The sequence below is a fragment of the Plectropomus leopardus genome, chromosome 19, assembly GCF_026936395.1.
Source record: "Plectropomus leopardus strain MGB_pleo_1.0 chromosome 19, ASM2693639v1, whole genome shotgun sequence".
Classification (NCBI taxonomy): Eukaryota; Metazoa; Chordata; class Actinopteri; order Perciformes; family Serranidae; genus Plectropomus; species Plectropomus leopardus.
Genome location: NC_142194.1, coordinates 1,777,365 through 1,795,432, shown reverse-complemented (window position 1 = coordinate 1,795,432; position 18,068 = coordinate 1,777,365). Strand labels below are relative to the sequence as shown.

Below are 18,068 nucleotides of genomic sequence, written 5' to 3'. Positions count from 1 at the left end.
TTGCAAATTTGGGGCTTTTTTAAAAAAATCAGGACATTTTTGGAAAATTTCAACATTTAAAATGAAGACAACATATATGCATAGGACGGATATATATGCAAAACGGTTAATCTTTTTATAAGTTGGGAATTTTTTTGCAAAGTTAGGACGCTTCTGCAAGATGGGGACATTTACGTAAATGAAGGACATTAAGGACAAGTCATGAAATTATTGCAGAATAAGGATATTTTTGCAAAACTGGTTAATAAAATTCAACAGCTCATTTGCAAATTAAGGTTATTTCTACAAAATGGGGACATTTTTGGAAAGTGAGGACATTTTTCCCAAATCACCAAATTGTTGCAGAATTGGGAAATTTTTGGAAAATGAGTAAACTTTTTAAAAGTGGGGGCATTTAACAAAAAATTAAATAAATAAGGTTTTAAGTTTTTCAAATTGAGGATATTTTGGCATAATGATACATTTTTTGAATGTCGGGACATTTTCGCAAAGTCAGTGCATTTTTGCAGAATTAGAAAATTTATGTAAAGTTAAACCATTTTTGCTACATGAGGACTTTTAGAATATCAGGGCATTTTTTTTAGAATAGGGATATTTTTGCAAAGTGAGAATGTATTAAATGTATTTAAAAAGTGAGGACATTTTTGCGGGGTGAGAATATTTTAAGAAAATCTGTATATCTTTGGAAAATTCTAACATTTTTTGCAGAGTCGGCAAAAGACATTTTTGGAAAGCGAGGATATTGCAAGGTGAAGACATCTCTAGAAAATTCAGATATGTTTGCAAAGACGGCTAAAGGCATTCTTGGAAAGGGAAGGAATTTTTGCAATGTGAGGATATTTTTCTGAGGACAATTATGTAAAGACACTTCTTCAGAGAGCTGCTGTTTCGTGTTAGTGAGTGAAGTCTGAACGTTCCTGTATCTGTGGGTGTTTCACCTGTGGAGAGCTGAGTCGGAGAAATTCGTCCTGAAGCGCTGATATTATTGGAGCCGTACTTTTCCATCAGCTCAGCAAACTCCCTCCTGAAGGACACCAAACACACACACACACACACACACACACACACACACAAAAGTGCGTTACTCAAACATTACCAGTACGATGAAAAAAATACTCCATTAAAAGGTGAACATGTTTTTGCAGTAAAAGTACTTGTTTAGAAGAAATGTCTGTTTTGGAGTGTTAAGATCTTTATGTGTTTGACCTGTAATATTTTTAATAAAGTAGTACTTTTAATATAAACATACATCAAGAGTAATCCAGCCAAAGCAAAGACACCAAACATACAGATTATCTATTGGCTGCTATTTGCTTTCAAAATGAAAAACATGAAATATTGCATTTATCTGTCTTTCCATGTTTCCTTTTTTCCCTCACCAACAAACGTGAAACCCTTTTATTTTGGATATTTGTTCACTTCTACTGTACTCAGACTGTGAATGCAGTTTTTTATTTGAAAAGTGGACACTTTGAGGAGAGCAGACAGATCTGTGAGTGTTTGTCTCCCTCACATGGACGCAGAGAAAACCTGAGTTTTACAGCATCACCATCTGGTCTGGGTGTGATCCGATTGGCTGTTAATGCCTCTTAAACAGGATGTGTGCGGTCATTGATACACTCAGAGGTCAGAGGTCAGGAGTCGCAGACACTGTGATACCCAGCTGACCTTTGTGGCACAAGGCAACAGCAGTGAGAGGAAACTTAACTTCTTAATTTTAAGTGTCAAAACAATACTTTATATAATATAAATATATTATTATTCTATTATATTATATAAAAAAGAAAACACTTTAAAAGACTGTAAACTGTGTTCATCTCAGAGAATTCATCAACTCAGACTTTTCATTTCTAGACAACAGCTTAAAATTGACACAAACCTCCAAAATGTCCTCACAAAACTCCCCCAACAAGTTCAGACTCCAGCCTTAATTTTTCTGTTTTCATGCACCAAACCTGTGAGGACGCCGGGGCCAAATCCCCTCGGCATGATTTCATCACGGCGTCCTCAAAGTGACCCGCTGTACCGCCGGGAGCAGCTGCACACAATAATCATAATTTGCTTCAAGTGTGAAACAAATCGCTGCAACAATCGAGGCTGAGCTTCGAGGTGAATACCTGACGTGTCGACACAAAGCTGCTTTATCTCACACACACACACACACACACACACACACACACACACACACACAGACTCTGATGCTTTGGTTTCATAATAACAGGGATGAAAATGAAAGGACTCTCTCTGGGACGACCTTTCCTCTGCGGTCACAACAACACGGCCGCTTCCTTTTAACTTCTTCAGCAGGTCGCACCTGAAATCACCTTCACTTCCTATTTTTTCCTTCTCCAAACAAACCAAACATGAAATAACCTGAGATATGCCTCCTGTCACAGGCCAGATTTTCTAAAACCTGAAAACAAGCCTGAAAATTGGCTGAAAATGTCATGGTATAGTATGTCGAAAAACATCATAGTACTATAGTACAGCATGCTGAAAATATGTTGTAAATGTCATAGTATAGTTTGTCAAAAAACGTCAAAGTATAGCATGTCGTAAAGACAGCTTGAATTTTCTTATAGTATAGTACATTGAAAATGTCGCTAAAGCTTGTTTCAGAATCATTATTATTTTTAAGCATTTTTTCTGAAGCCATTTCTTTGTTTGTTTTCACTTTTGCTTTTCTTGTCCTTTCTTTCTTTTTTTTGTAAATTTCCAGGAATATTTTTTGTAACCTTTTACTAATTTCTTGCTAATTTGGGGGTCGTTTCTTTAGAGTCGCTTACCCAAAATCCCTCTGAAACGACACTTGTACTCACTCATTTGACCGCCTCTGCCTCTGACTGTTTGGACCTGCAGCCGCAAATACGTAAATAAAACAGTTAGCTGATGCTAGAAACAGATAGCATCGGCTAGGCTATTAGCTAGCTAAAATAATAACAGTACATAAAAGTAAACACATTAATATATTAGCAGCCTACAGCTTAACCCGCATAATACAAATATAACTTATCTTAAAATTTACGTCAAACAAAACAGGCAAAAGTTAGGATTATTCAGACTGTAGTTACGTAGCTTGCTGCTAACGTTAGCTTACCTGCTACGTGTGTTGACAGACTGAGGGCAGCGCGAGCAGCTCCTCCGTGAGCTCGCGACTGTTTGTGACGAAATAATCTAATTTAGGAAGATTTACTAGCCTCTCTTCATCTTTCTTTGCGCTCCTGTCTTTTCTTTTCTGTTTTATTTGTCCTGACAGCTCGCTCGGTTTCCCTCTGTGTCCTCAGCTTGTCCATGTTGACAGATTTTTGCGCCTCGTGCCGCCGCAGTCTTACCGTCGTGTCACGTGATCAAATGGAGAGTTACGATTGGCCGACGTGCAGTCGTTACCCAGCATTCATCATTGGATCTGTATGTGACTCAAATACCAAAAATAACAAAATATTCATTTGATTGAAACCTTTGTTTAGAGTTGCCCATTCTCTTCTTAAAAGGGTTAAATAACATTTTAATTTAGTTTTAAATGGATGAAATGTTGAGATACAGGCTCTATATTCTTTAAAAACGAGGCCTCGTGACCCCATGAGGCTTTTGGGACCCCCAGTGCAGGAACCAGTGCATTAAACAAATGTTAACGAACATATGAAATTATGATAAATGTTGGCATTGGGCATTTTTGCAAAAAATAGATATGTTGAAACTTTATTTAAATTTAGTAATTTATTGAAATAATATATGAGTTTAAAAAGTGAAAAGGGGTAGGGATATTTAAGTTTTACTTGTCTACTCCTTTTTGTGTACTTTTTGTTTATAATGTTTTAATTTTTTGTTTGAAGTTAAGTCATTAATTCATAGGACACCACTGTGGTTAACGTGCAGACAGATTTACGCACAAAAAACCCACTTTGTTATGGTTAGGGAAAAACAAACATCAAATTAAGAAGTCATGAGAAATCATAATAAAACCCTATTGACATTTAACACAAGCATCCTCAATTTGATAAAGCTGTTAAAATTTAAATTTTTTACCCTTAAATATACAAAATACACCTTTGTCATGGTTCTGTGAGTACAGTAATTTCCGATAAAACTATGCAAATGTATGAGCTTATTCTGCATTTATTAAAAATATATCGAGAAACTTTAAAAACTTTTCAATCAAATGATTATTATTATTGTTATTTTTGGTATTTGAGTCACATACAGATCCAATGATGAATGCTGGGTAACGACTGCACGTCGGCCAATCGTAAGTCTCCATTTGATCACGTGACACGACGGTAAGACTGCGGCGGCGCGAGGCGCAAAAATCTGTCAACATGGACAAGCTGAGGACACAGAGGGAAACCGAGCGAGCTGTCAGGACAAATAAAACAGAACAGAAAAGACAGGAGCGCAAAGAAAGATGAAGAGAGGCTAGTAAATCTTCCTAAATTAGATTTATAATTATTTCGTCATAAACAGTCGCGAGCTCGGAGGAGCCGCTCGCGCTGCCCTCAGTCTGTCAACACACGTAGCAGGTAAGCTAACGTTAGCTATGTAACTACAGTCTAAATAATCATAACTTTTGCCTGTTTTGTTTGATGTAAACTTTAAGATAAGTCATATTTGTATTATGCGGGATAAGCTGTAGGCTGCTAATAAATTAATGTGTTTACTTTTAGGTACTGCTATTATATTAGCTAGCTAATAGCCTAGCCGATGCTAGCTTTTTCTAGCATCAGCTAACTGTTTTATTTACGTATTTGCGGCTGCAGGTCCAAACAGTCAGAGACAGAGGCGGTCAAATGAGTGAGTACGAGTTACTTTTCAGAGGGAGTTTTGGCCTTTTCAAAATGTTGTTATCTTTTGGGATAAAGGTGGCTGCTGAGCACCTGTTTCACTGTGTGTGTGTGTGTGTGTGTGTGTGTGTGTGTACTTTTTCGGGTAAACCGTGCGTGTGCTGCTGTAGCTGTTTGTTGATATGCTGGGGTGTGTACCACAGAGCCAGCTTCCTGTCTCAGGTAGGTATGTTCAGTCTAAATGGTGGTTTTCTTTATTAAGAAGTCGGGCTGGGTGATAAAAGGACAACGACATCAATCGCGAACTTTTCCTCGATGGACATACTAGAGGTAGTCCATAGAAAGTATTCCAGCCATGTCTGCTCTGCTCTTATTGTCCGCTGGTGTCTTCGCCGGTGTCTCCGCCGGTGTCTCAGAATGTCCCTTCTGCTGTCCTTTTGCACCAGTGTCTCTGAATCTCCCCTCTGCTCTCATGCTCCGCCATTCTCTCTATTGGTGTCTCCGTCAGTGTCTCCGAATATCCACTCAGCTCTCGTTGTCCGCAGGTGTCTCTGCCGGTGTCCACTCTGCTCTCATTCTCCGCTGGTGTTCCCACTATGTTTCCAAATGTCCGCTGGCTCTCTTTCTCCTTGGTGTCTCCACTCCACTCTCACCCTCGGTTATCGGTATTTTTTCGGCCGTGAGAAGCTGGAAATTATGGGTTTATCGGTATTGGTTGAAATAATCATTATCGTGCATCATTGATTATGGTATCTTCATATCTCACTTAGGAGTCAAAGGGAACTTTCAAGCTTGACAGAAATGGTGTTTATATCGTGATATATATCGAGATTGACTGATATGAAAAAAATTATTGCATTAAGACTTTTTTTCCATATCGCCCAGCCCTAATATTAAGGTGGCTCTCTTCACCGTTGTAGCTTTTATATCAAACTTAACCTGTTCGTCAGCTGGTTATGTTCTGAATTTCAGCTTGAAATCAGCTAAAAAAAGCGTCTTTTACAGCTTCTTTGAGGAGCGTCACTCTATATTCAGCGTCAGTAAATGAGCCCTACAGACAGCTTATAAAACAGTGTTGTTTTGTGCTGAAATACTTTTTAATATTCTTCAAAGACAGAAGTAAGCCCTCAGGTCGCTGCCGAGCAGCTGTTTCATTATGTGTGTGTGTGTGTGTGAGCTTTTGTGGTAAACTGTGTGCGTGCCCATGTAGCTGGCCAGTTTTTGGGACATGGTGTTGTTTGTTGATGAGTATTGCATCTCTCGTCTCTCTTGTTTACTATCGTCTCTTGCCTTTATGTGGAGGAGCTCAGTTGTTGTACTAAAAATGCCTGAAAAAGTCTGCAGTCATTTCAGCAAACAGTGAAATGTTCAGCTGCTCTGCTCTTTTGTTGTCACTTTTGTGTTGTCGCAGCACGATCCATGCTTCTGATCACTTTCTCTGTAACCTCTGGACTCTGCAAATACAATACAATTGATGACACATTCCCACTGTAAAACCCAACGTGTGGTTGGTACTGTATATAGACGTCTAATTGTGTGTGCATGTCGTAAGTGTGTGCGTGTGTACTTCATAAATAAGAAGCCCATGAGCCCTTCATAATAGCCTGCGCTGGGGCCCATCATTAATAACTTGCACCACTGGGAAATGATCAGATTTGGGCTAAAAGACGTGTTCTTTGCACGCTATTCCTGCTGTAAAAACAGCCACAGGTTGAGACAAAACACCTGCACAAAATAAAACTAATTGATGGTGTTGAACCTGAACCTCCACCTCCTGATGAAAAGCTCAGATACTGCGTCACTTTAGAAACTCTGATGAGCAAACGTTATGTATTTATGCTTTGCAGAAACGTGCAATGCTGAGAATTTTTTTTTACCTTTGGACGGAGCCAGAGTCGCTGTTTCCTGGTTAACCAAACTGCTTTACAGACATTTTAAAAAGTTCTCAGTTTTATTTATTTGAACAGGGCTGTAATGTTGTAGAACACAGTATCCAAATTATAACTTTTATATAATTTAAACAATTGTAAATTAACCTTTAGGTGCATTTACGCACTTTTTATTCTTAATTTTTGGATCATTGTGGCTGTGCTCATGCATATGTCCTAAATGTAGTCCAGATTGTGTATTTGAGTGTAATCAGTGAATTTGCAGCTCAGCTCCTACAATAAGTCTAAAATACACTGTGGAAACTAAATAGTTACATTCAGACTGTTCAGGTCCAAAAATGCTCCATTGAAACCCATTCAAACTGACATTTTTGATCCCACAGCCATCAGAGCAGAAAAACAGGACTTGTATTATTTCTGGGTGTCATTCTGGGCTTTTGACTCTGAATTTGTCATTTTGACTATTTTCCACCTGATGAGGTCATTTTGACCATATTTGGCATATGGAGGAAATACATGCTATTTCCACTAGGTGACCTGTCACAGTCAATGTAGCTGCTGATCACTGACATATCCCAGACTGTGATAATCAAAAACAAAAAATCTACTTAGCATGCAGTATATTGAAAATTATTTATTATTGTTTTTCTTTTTTTCCCTTAAAAACATAGTGGCATCATGACTAAAACTTGGCATTTAAAATTTAGAAATTCTTAAAAAAATAATGAATATTTGATATTTCTGATTAGGTGATGGTAGTTAAAAAATTAACCAATGAAAGTAGAAAATAATACTAATGTATAATATTTTTATGGCTTGATTTTGTGCGCAGAGATACAAGTGTGTGTAATATTAATAGTATCAACATGCAGGTTTTGATTTGATCAGTGCCAGCATTTAGTGTCTTTGTAGAAAGTAGTGTGTCCTAAAATTAATGGTTGAGAAGCACTAGTAAAATTGGTCATGTCAATTTAAAAACAACACAAAAATTATAAAAATACTAATAACAATAAATAATAATAATGATAATGATAAGTGATGATGCTTAATCATAGAAAACGCTGCAGTCTGACATCCTGCAAAAAGTGCAACAGGAAACAGAGCCTATTTCTGCTGATCACTGTGCAGCTTTCCATCTCTGATCAGCTGGAGCTCTCCTCTTCAGCTGAGACCCCGTGGACAGACAGCAGAGTGTCCCTATTGTGTCACTGTCCATTTGTCTGGACGAGGCAGGCTGACGTGGAAAAGCACAGGGGACAGCAGAGTGCCAGGTCAGTTTACCTCCTGCTGGTGAACAGCAGGAAGGCTGTCTGTCAGCCGCACACATTCACCTCCGAGTTTACTCCGAGGACGGATCTAAACACTTTGGGAATACAAAATGATTCCTTGGAGAACATTTTCATGAACACTTTACAAACTCTGTCTCTTATTCCACACGCACTCTTTGATTTTTCGAGAAATTCTTTTATAGGAGGCTTTCTAATATTCAATCAGCCTACTTAAGACACACCTGAATATGAACCAGGTGTGTTTGAGGGGAGCAAAAGCAAAGAAAATCCTGCAAACATTCACTTTTAACCTTGAAGATGTTCAGAAGATATTACTCCTCATTAGGTGGGTTTCCATTACAAGGTTGTGCAAAACTTAAGCGATATTTCCAAAATGTGGTTAAAAACACAATTGTGAGTTGACTGTGTTTCTACTGAGTGATGTTCTTCTCCTCTGGTGATAACATCCCAGTAACCATGGCGATGGATGTTCAAAACATTAGCAGCTTTATTTCTATTGCAGCCACCGCACTAGCCGCTCCCATCATTAAAATACAAGAAGCTTCGATACTTGTGAGCTCAGCCCAAAACAGGCAGTTTTACTCCCGAAAATTTTTTAAAATTTAAAGCATCCTGAGGTGAGGGACCATCACAGTGAGCTTTTATTTTTGTCTCACCTGGATTCATCATCTCTGGCGATCAGCAGGGACATGTGGTTAGAGAGCGAGGCTGACCTCATGATCTCCACCGCTCTGTAAGGACACAGGACAGAGACATTTTCACTTAATTTGCAGATAAACATATCGGAAATACAGAGTTTTAGTCCAGTTTTTTTAAGAAAATCATGGCATTGTACATTTCTGCAAACCGTGAATATGAATGTTATGTGTTTCTGACGTGATGTAGTGTATGAGCTGATTTTGTTATGGAGAGGTGGGATGGTGGATGCCGACTTGGGTTCAGATTTTTTTTAACAAAAATATTGTTTTTAAAAAACAGAAAGTTTCATTAGATAAAGATAAATAACATGTTGGGATCACACAGAAACTTGTAAGAAACCTTTGCATCCTTCATCAGTGGGGCGCTTGGCTACTCATTAATTTTAAGTCATTTTTAATTACTTAATAGGCCTACCTGTGCAGGTTGCAGATATGTAGCAGCTAAATGTGTCCTTGTTGTTCCTACATTAATGTTAATAGAACAATTTAGGATTTAATGGGCTCTGATGGCCACTGCAGAACGCCCAGGTCTTGGCCAGAGGTTCAGGATTCGGGGGGACATAAAACCCAGTGCCCCCTCATAAATAGCGCCTACGCCTGCAAGTATCAACAAACCAAAACTCGAGGAAAAGTCAGAGAATTATAAACCAAGGCCAAGTTTAGACAGGAACGACCCTACTAAAAACAGAAAAGTCTGTGTTTGAAAAAAAAAATGCACGTTCATATGATGATATTGTGAAAACGATCCTCGTGTACACAGATCTGCAAAAATAACTGAAAATGCTGTAGCTTGCACGCCAGGCCAGTAGTATGCTATGTAACACTGTAAAGACACACAATGGAAGAACACCACGCCCATGTGCAAAATGCGGCTGTGGCGTCATCGTTCTCACAGGAACGTTGCCAGGGGTGGCGTTTTTAAAAGATCACACGCTGGAACCCGGTTTCAAATTTTTTTGGTTTACAGGCCCACAAAGCGCCGTTGTCGTGTGAAGAAAAAAGCCAAACTGCAGCAAATGTTTAACTTTTCATGCGAGAACTGTCACCGTGTAAACACCCCAAAGATTCATCCTCTGGGTGTCATGAATGTCTGAACCAAATGTGGCGGCGATCCATCTGACTGTTGTTGAGATAGTTCAGCGTGAGCCGCAGAGTCGGACCGAGAGACGCCGTCATTCCTGCAGCTAAAAATACCTCTGCAAACACACGCGCACACACACACACTCAGTGATAAACTGCAGACACAGCACACGCCGAACTCACCTCTCATTGGTCACCCCGATCAGACTGATGTTATTGACATCCAGAATCAGGTCACCTGACTTAAGCCGCCCTGGAACAGAGAGTCACAGTCAGATCTGCAGAGGGAGGATCAAAATAATAACAATAACTTTCCCAAATATCAAAATACCAAAAAAATAACCTACCGTCCAGAGCTGCCAACCCGCCGGCTATCACCCGCTTGATGTAGATGCCAAACTCTTCTCCTGTCAGATCTCGGTAACCTCCGATTATCTTCACACCTGTGCAGAGAGGAGCTCGGGTTAATTTGGAAACAAATTAATACCTTTATTGCCGCTGCCTGTTGTATGCACACGTGCTGTGTGGTACATCATGTTCCAGCACGCTGAGCTGCAGTTCAGAGATAAGTGAGGCCACATAAACAATGATCCAGAGGTCAGAGAGGTCAGGAGGGAGATGCTCACCGAGTCCCTTCTTGCAGTCGCAGAACTCCAGCCTCTGTACGGCTCGGTTGATGCCGTGAGGGCCCATGATCGTCCTGGCAACGAGCAAAAACACAACAGACTCAAAAACATATCAACATTCTGCCTCATGCAAAGCCTCTCCTCCCTCTCCTCCGCACTCCGCTGCACAAAATAATCAAATCATCACAGGATTTTGTTATTTCCTCCCCCTCCCTCACTCTCTCTCCCTCCGTCTCACCCTCCTCCACCCAGCAGCATCCGAACCAATAAAATCCGTCGCCTCTGAGCAGCGGTTGAACCGTGCGGTGACCTGGATGTCAGGAAGCCAAAACTAATAAAAATAATCAAAAGAACATGACAAAGCAGTCATTAAATCCTCGACAGCCTCTGTGGTGTCACAAAGACGGCGTGCAGAGAGATTTGTGGGTGAGAAGGTTCAGATTAAAGCTGCAGAGATTCCTCAGACGAGGTTAACATGATGCTGCTGTCTGCTGGTCCTGTCCCGAGGCTCAGCGCACCGTCACAGCAGAGCGTGTCTGTGTGTCTGTCTGTCTGTGTGTGTGTGTGTGTGTCTGTGTGTGTGTCTGTGTGTGTGTGTGTGTGTCTGTGTGTGTGTGTGTGTGTGTGTGTCTGTGTGTGTGTGAGAGAGAGAGATTTTGTCATGGGCAAACTGACTTCACAGGGCCGGTACAAGAGTTTTTTTGTGGGGCCCCATAAGAGACTCCCATCTCCAAAAGGGCAAAGTCTAGGCTTCACTTTAGTTAACCCTTTGAGACCTGAGCAGGTTGGCTCAATTTCTTTCAAAAACATAAAAGACTTTCAAGCAACTTTACAAGAAATGGCCCAAAAACAAACAAAAAAATTTGTAAGAAAGTTACCTGTAGATTTCATTTTTTTAAAAAGGTGAAGCAGAAAACAAACAAAATAAACATCAAGAAAGTACTGTATACTAGTACTACAAGATAGTACTTTATTTTATTTTTTTAAATGTGTTTTAATTTTAAATAATAATAATTAAGGCAGTTATAAAATAGATTTATAGGTTTAAAATAATATTCATTAATACATCCCTGATAGATTTCAGGCCTTTTTTGTCACCTTTTAATAACTTTTTGCAGTTTACGTGACATTTGTAGTGAAGTTGCTTATGTTGTTTTCGTGTTTTTGAAAGAAATCAAACCAATTTTGTGAGGTTTTAGAGGTGCAACACAAAGAAAACTGATCATACATACAGAAAGATTGTGCAGAATTGACAGGGATTGGCTGAATTTTTGTTGATTGTTGTGATTGGGATCACTGGGAGGAGAGCGATTCTGGAGACATTTCTAAAGCGCTGCATTTCCCCCCCAGCAGCAGCAGCAGCTTTTTTGAGAGAGTTGGATGTCAGCTGAGTGGACAGTCAGATCTGAAGCCACAATCATGCCTAAGAGACCTGGCAGGTAAAGTTCAGTTTTACTTGCAGGCGGAAACAGGCAGCGGTCAACATGAGAGAGGTTAGAAAGAAAGGGAAAACTGATCCAATTAGGGGTCAGACAAAGAGGCAGGAGTCCAAAAAGCAAGCTGCGACACTAAGTAGCAAGAACATTAGAGGATATGGCAGAGAGTGAATGGAAATGTAGGAGTGTTTATACACTGCAAGGCTTAATGAGGAAGTGAGGACATGTGGGACATCAGGTGAGCAAGTAGATGGCAGGAAAAAAGAGCAGACATGAGAGTCTTTGTCAACAATTCCTAAGGCCAATCCAATCTCCAAAAAAAGCACTGCCAAAAATGATAATGTATAAAAAATCAATATTACTGCGAATCAGAGATTTATCCCAGGCCGTGATAATCATGAAAATGATCTCCTTTTCAGATAATATATTTAAAATAATTCTTTTTTTTTTCATCCAAAAACATAGTGGCATCATGACAAGAACCTGGCATTTAAAGGGTCACAATTCTGAAAATTAATGAATGCTTTATATTTATGATTGGGACTGATGTTAGTTGAAAAATTAAGCAGTGAAAGTAGTTAATAATATTAATATATAATATTTTATAGCTTGATTTTGCTTGATTTTGTGTGCAGAGGTATGAGTGTGTGGCATATTACAGTGGGCCTTAAGAGTTAAATTTAAATCTGACGCATAGTATCTCACAATGCACAAAAAATAATAATGTAAAAAAAAACAATGTTGCTGCTGAACATTGACATATCCCAGGCTGTGATAATTTAAAATATACTACTTTAAAAAAAAAAATAATCTAAAAACATGGTGACATCATGACAAAATCCTGGCATTTGAAAGGTAAAAATTCTCAAAATTAATAAATATTTGATATTTATGATTAGGACTGATGTTGTTTAGTAAAAATAAACTTTATGAAAGTAGACACGTTAGAAGTTTTGGTGTAAAATACCTGGTTCTGGTGCCGTTGTCCCTGCTGGACAGTGGCACCAAAACTGCTGTCCATCTCAGTTTTGTAGTTTTTGGTCTCAAACAGGCGTCTGTCTGAGGTGTCACAGCCGTGTAGCACACTGTAAACTGTAAACTGATCCATTCACCGTTTGCCGGTTTGTTTTCTGTGTTTCTGCTTTAGCTCTCCGGCCATCTGTTCTGCCTCCCCGCCGGACCTCCGCCTCTTGGTCTGACCCCTTTTAGACTTGTCTGCCTGCCTGGTTTTGACTCCCCAAGTCAAAACCAGGCAACAAACCAAACCTGATTTGTGGAGTAAACTTCCACTCATCCTGTCTGTGTCTGAGTCGTGCATCTGGGTTCAGACCTGCCTCTCTGCTGAGCCGTGACAGATTTCATGCTCATACATCTGCAGCTGATTCCTTCGCTGCTGCTCAGACTCTTTGTGCCAGATCTAACGGTAAAACCGTTTGCTATAAATGGTCAAATCCTTGATGTAGGCGTCTCTGGCTGACCCGTCTTTACTGTACTTTCATGTCGAACCTGAAAAGCACCTTGTACTTCCAGCCATATAAGTATTTCTGTCTGTGGATGAGAAGTAAAAAGTGGTAAATCCGGTGAAATGGAGCTGCGTTCGGGACTGTTTGAGCGCTCTGATAAAGCGAGCTGTTTGGCGGCGGCGCTGCTATCAGGACAGAGATACATATACTGAGTGTTATGTAAGGGATAATGTACAGAGAAGTGGATGAATAGAGATCCGAAGGTGAAGCGGAGGTTAGTCTGATCTCTCTGGAGAGGCTTATTTTGAAATAATAACATTATCCATCTTAACATACAGCCAACTACCAAATATATTACCAGAATATATAACACCAGGGAGTGTGTTCATTTAAAATGTAAAGCCAAAACACCCAAAAGCTCACGGCTTCGCAGAGTAGAAACATGACTTTCTCTCTGAGTTTCAACATCATTTTGGATCCTGTTAAAATCTCCAAAAGTGACCTTCTCTTCTAAGCAAACCTTGATTACGTATTTCTGTCGCTGGGCCTTCCACTAGGATGTCATGGCTTTAATGTTGCACTGATCGACAGAGTCAATTAACCCTTTGAAACCTGAGCGAATTGGTTTCATTTCTTAAAATATGGTGGCTTCATAAGAATCTGAACTCTCAAATCTTATGCAAATTGGGGAAATCATTGGAAAAGAGCAATGAGCAACTTATGATTCCTTTTTGTTTGCTTGTTTTGTGCAAATTGCAGGAAATTAGTAGATTTAGAAAATTTGTTTAACAAAAGAGTGAGGGACATGTTCAAAAACTATATTAATAATTATCATTATTATATAAGTATTTTACAGAATTATCTGTTTAATCAACTTTTTTGCTTGTTTTGTTCTTTCCCATTTTCAGGTAATTTTCCTGAACTTTTTACATTTTGTTTGCTAATTTTGTGTACTGCTAATTAAACTGGTAATTTTACTTATACTTAAGTAGTACTAAATCTGTTAAAAGTAGCCTCCTATTACACAAGTAATACTGAGTAAAATTTCTAAAGTAACAGTACTTGTACTTGTGTACAATAGTCTAGTACTTTTTCCACCTCTGCAGATGTGTGTCAGTAAGTGCATGTTGCAATAATTTGGCGTGTTTCAATTACAGATCTGTTTAAAACTTAAGACATATTTGGAAAAGTGGATAAAATTCAACATCGAGCTGACTGTGTTTCCACTGAGTGATGTCATGCGACTTCTCCTCTGGCGATAACATCCCAGTAACCATGGCGATAGATGTTCGAAACATTAGCAGCTTTATTTCTATTGCAGCCACCTATCCGTCATTATTTCCAATCCAAGGCCACGTAGGCGTGTTATGGAGCCATGAAGCTTCATACGTGGGAGATATAATAAATAAGGGATTTCTGGGAGATGTAGTCCACGATTTCATAGAGGAATTGCGGATTCAAAACTTTCTGTGAGTTATGTGATGCAAAACAGCTCTTGTAGCTCCTGCTGCATCATGAGGGAGCCAGTTCCTACTGACAAGCACAAAGATATAGCATCATGTCAAAATGTGGCTTTTTTCGAATCGAGTGAAATACAAACTCATGTGAGTGTAAAAACTTTTCTGTGATAAATAGGAGTTTTTTCAAAGTTGATGTGTTGTCATTAGGCGCATTTTATATTTGCAATTTCAATTTACGCAATTTGAGGGTTAAAGGAAACCTGTCAAGTGTGTTTCCAGCAGGGATTTTCTACAAAAAGTGCTTCAGGTGTGATTGGTCACAGGTATTGCCGTCTAGTGGCAGAAGAAGTGCCGCACAGCCTGCCCCCCCCCCCCTTTTTTTTTTTTTTGAAAACAAAGTAATAACCAGTAGCGATCTCAGCATCTGAGATTCAACAATCTCAGTATCACTACTTACAATGACAGTCAACATACAACATCGCACAACTTTGTCAGTGCTAGATAATCATTAGCTGCGGGGTTTTGGACCTTCTGACTTAATTTACCCCAAAGGGCAAAGAGGAGAAGAGTCAGGTTAAGTGCCTAAGTGCCTAGCTGTTCTCTGCCACCAAAATCATGTATTTTAAGCTGAAATGTGATCTTTTCTGCACCAAAACTGAGCTGTTTTTGTGCCTAAACCTAATCTTAACATCAACCACACAAATAACATATATTTATTTGTGAATGTTGTTGCAGCTCCAGCTTTCAGTACTATGAACAGTCAGATCTGATTGGTTTCATTAAACAACTTGATCTTTAAAAGAAAAAAAAAGCTGTCAGGAGGAGCACCTTTCTTCCTTCTCCTCTTGTTCTTGGTCGTCATCTTCTTCTTCCTCAGTGTAGATATGAGGACAAAGAGACAGAAACTGGTCATAGTTAGTGACCAGCCGTCTCTGCGGTGGCATTACTGTGCGTGTTCCTCCTGGCAGCCGGCCTGCGTGTGATGTTAATCACTTGCGGCAGGTAATGCAGATTATCAGGCATTAAGTGATCGGTTTAATCGCTCCCTCTTGTCCCAGCGGGGAGCAGTTGCACGTTGTCGGCTGTTGTCATCTGTTTGTGGGGCTAAGAGAGCTGCTGCTGCTGTTGGGTTATTCATGTTTAAACCAACAAGCCAAAACTCAGGAGGGACTCTGATGAGTTTATACAGGTAAGAGCTGGAAGCTCTGGTCAGGTGAACCAGTCGTAATGAGTCTGATCAGTTCCCGGTATCCAGGACGCGACCCGGGTTCAACCCATTCTGATCAGGTCCTGTTTGTCCATCTCATTCAAAAAGTTATAAAAGAACACTTTTTTTTAGCTCACATCCAGGATTTTATTCCTATTTCGATAGGACCCACCCACCTTATTTTTGCTCTTCTCTGTGTGGAAACAGTCAAAAAAGCATCCACTTTTGGTGGCTAAAACACTGCTTGAAAACACAGCACTGCCTCGCAAAAACAGCCACTTTTGTTGTTTGTTGGTCTTGAACATAGGGCTGGGCGATAAATGATAACAATATTAATCGCGAAATAACTTTTAATCGATTGAAATATGAGACGTTGTTGATAGAGTGTCGATGGAGCACATTCCAGCCACGTTTTGACAGACAACACAAACAGCCAATGGTAATAAGAATAGCTGCAGAGAACCAAATCCAGTGAAAGACTTTGACTGTCTAACAGCTGAGTGTTTGACAGCCACAGTGCTGAAACAGACACATCTGCAGAGGTGAAAGTGACTTCTTTAAACTTCTACAGACGACTTTGTTAGTTTCAGCTTTAATCAGACTTTGGATGAATTATTTAGAAACAGCAGGACGCATCGCTCCGTGTCTCATCCAGCCGCTCGCGCTGAGCTCTCATTATTATTACCAGGGGCAGATGTAATGTTTTGGGGGCCCGGGGCCACAAGCACATGAGCTTATTTTCAGCATTTCTTTAACTGGGAATGTTGGCAGGCTGTTGGCAGCTAGTAGTTAAGTAGGCCGACTCAAAAGTTTTTAATTTCTGAGTAAAATGATTAATAGCACAGAAGTTTGACTGAAGTTGAAGTCAGAGTCCTGCAGTCAGGAGAAGTTGATTGATATATATGTATGTAATTATATTAATTATAAAAAATAAATCAAATTAAATGAAAATATTTATTTGTAAAAATGTGACCCATCACATCAGTTAAAGCCCCCAGCTCTAAATGCAGGTTTTGTCTTTCTTTATGAATAAAGTATAACTTAGGGACTGCTCTTTATTTACTGAAGGAGGGCGTGGCTGGGGTGTGACTTTTTTTTTCCTCCCCAATGCTACAAATATTTTTCCTTGCACCTCCCTGAGTGACTTTTATGACCCTCCCTCCACCATCAAAGAGCTGTTATATTTTGAAAACCCTTTGGTGTTTATTTTTGCCAAAGTTAAATGAGTCGTAAAGTAAAGTGATCTTGTTGAATAATCACGTCTCAGCTCAGAACTGGTTATGCTTTTTTTTTTTTCTCATGCAAGTGTTTTTAGTCCAACAATAATTTTAGATCACTACGTCACTGTAGAAATGCTGATATGAAACAAATCAAAAAAATAATTTTTTTTGTGTTTTGCGGAAACATTTTCTTCTGGTAACTGGACTGAAATTTTTGTGTCAGAAGTTCTTAAACTCAGGGTCCAGACACAAGATTACATTTTAAGTTAGGAGTAAAATTTTTTTTTTTTTTAAGGGAAAAAAAAACCAACATAAAAATGCACTTTCCCCAAGCTGGCAGCAAAATCTATCCAATAGTATAATAAATAAATATGTATAATAAAATGCATTTCTGTTAAGGAATCATGACGTGCCCTTTGGAGAGTGTTTGCATATTTAACATCCTCCTGTCTGTCTGCTCTCCCTCTCCGTATGCTCAAGAGTCAGACAGAAAACAAGTCGCCCCAAAAACAAGAGGGGAAATAAAAAGACCAGCCTCCCTGCGGTAAAGCGCAGCAGATGTTTTCATAGAGATGAGTGATGCAGATGGATCCGCGTGCTGACAGATTATCACAGGAAGCCGCGAGGTCGACAGAGGCCGCCGCAGCTCGGTTCAAACGGGATCACTGAGTGATCACATGAGGAAAGATCAATCAGTCAGTCAGGAGTCATAACCAGGTCGTCACAGTCATAAAGGTTACCAAATGAACATTTTTACTTAATCTTAGATTATGCGAATAATAAGGATTTTCATAAGGGACTGTTCATTATTTATGAAATGGCTGCATTTTGTATTTATTTTACAACCAGTTTTACGCAGTTTTCTTTCAAAATTGACAAAATTACACTGTTTCTGACCATCCTTGGACACATCATATACAAC

General features: G+C 39.4%; 1 protein-coding gene across 5 annotated transcripts in view; it reads right to left on the bottom strand.

Moving 5' to 3' along the window:
* stxbp4 (syntaxin binding protein 4) overlaps positions 1–18,068 on the bottom strand; it is a 56,201-nt gene that overhangs the window by 36,390 nt on the left and 1,743 nt on the right. For 4 of the 5 annotated variants that reach the window (XM_088069923.1, XM_088069922.1, XM_042508466.2 and 1 more), the window contains 5 exons: positions 10,361–10,434; positions 10,082–10,177; positions 9,918–9,987; positions 8,613–8,687; positions 939–1,024 (listed from right to left, as the gene is read on the bottom strand). In XM_088069923.1, coding sequence (XP_087926049.1) covers positions 939–1,024; positions 8,613–8,687; positions 9,918–9,987; positions 10,082–10,177; positions 10,361–10,434 — 401 coding nt within the window. Of the gene's footprint in view, positions 1–938; positions 1,025–8,612; positions 8,688–9,917; positions 9,988–10,081; positions 10,178–10,360; positions 10,435–10,598; positions 10,882–18,068 lie in introns of those variants that run through there. The other variant, XM_088069921.1, reaches the window with a different exon arrangement.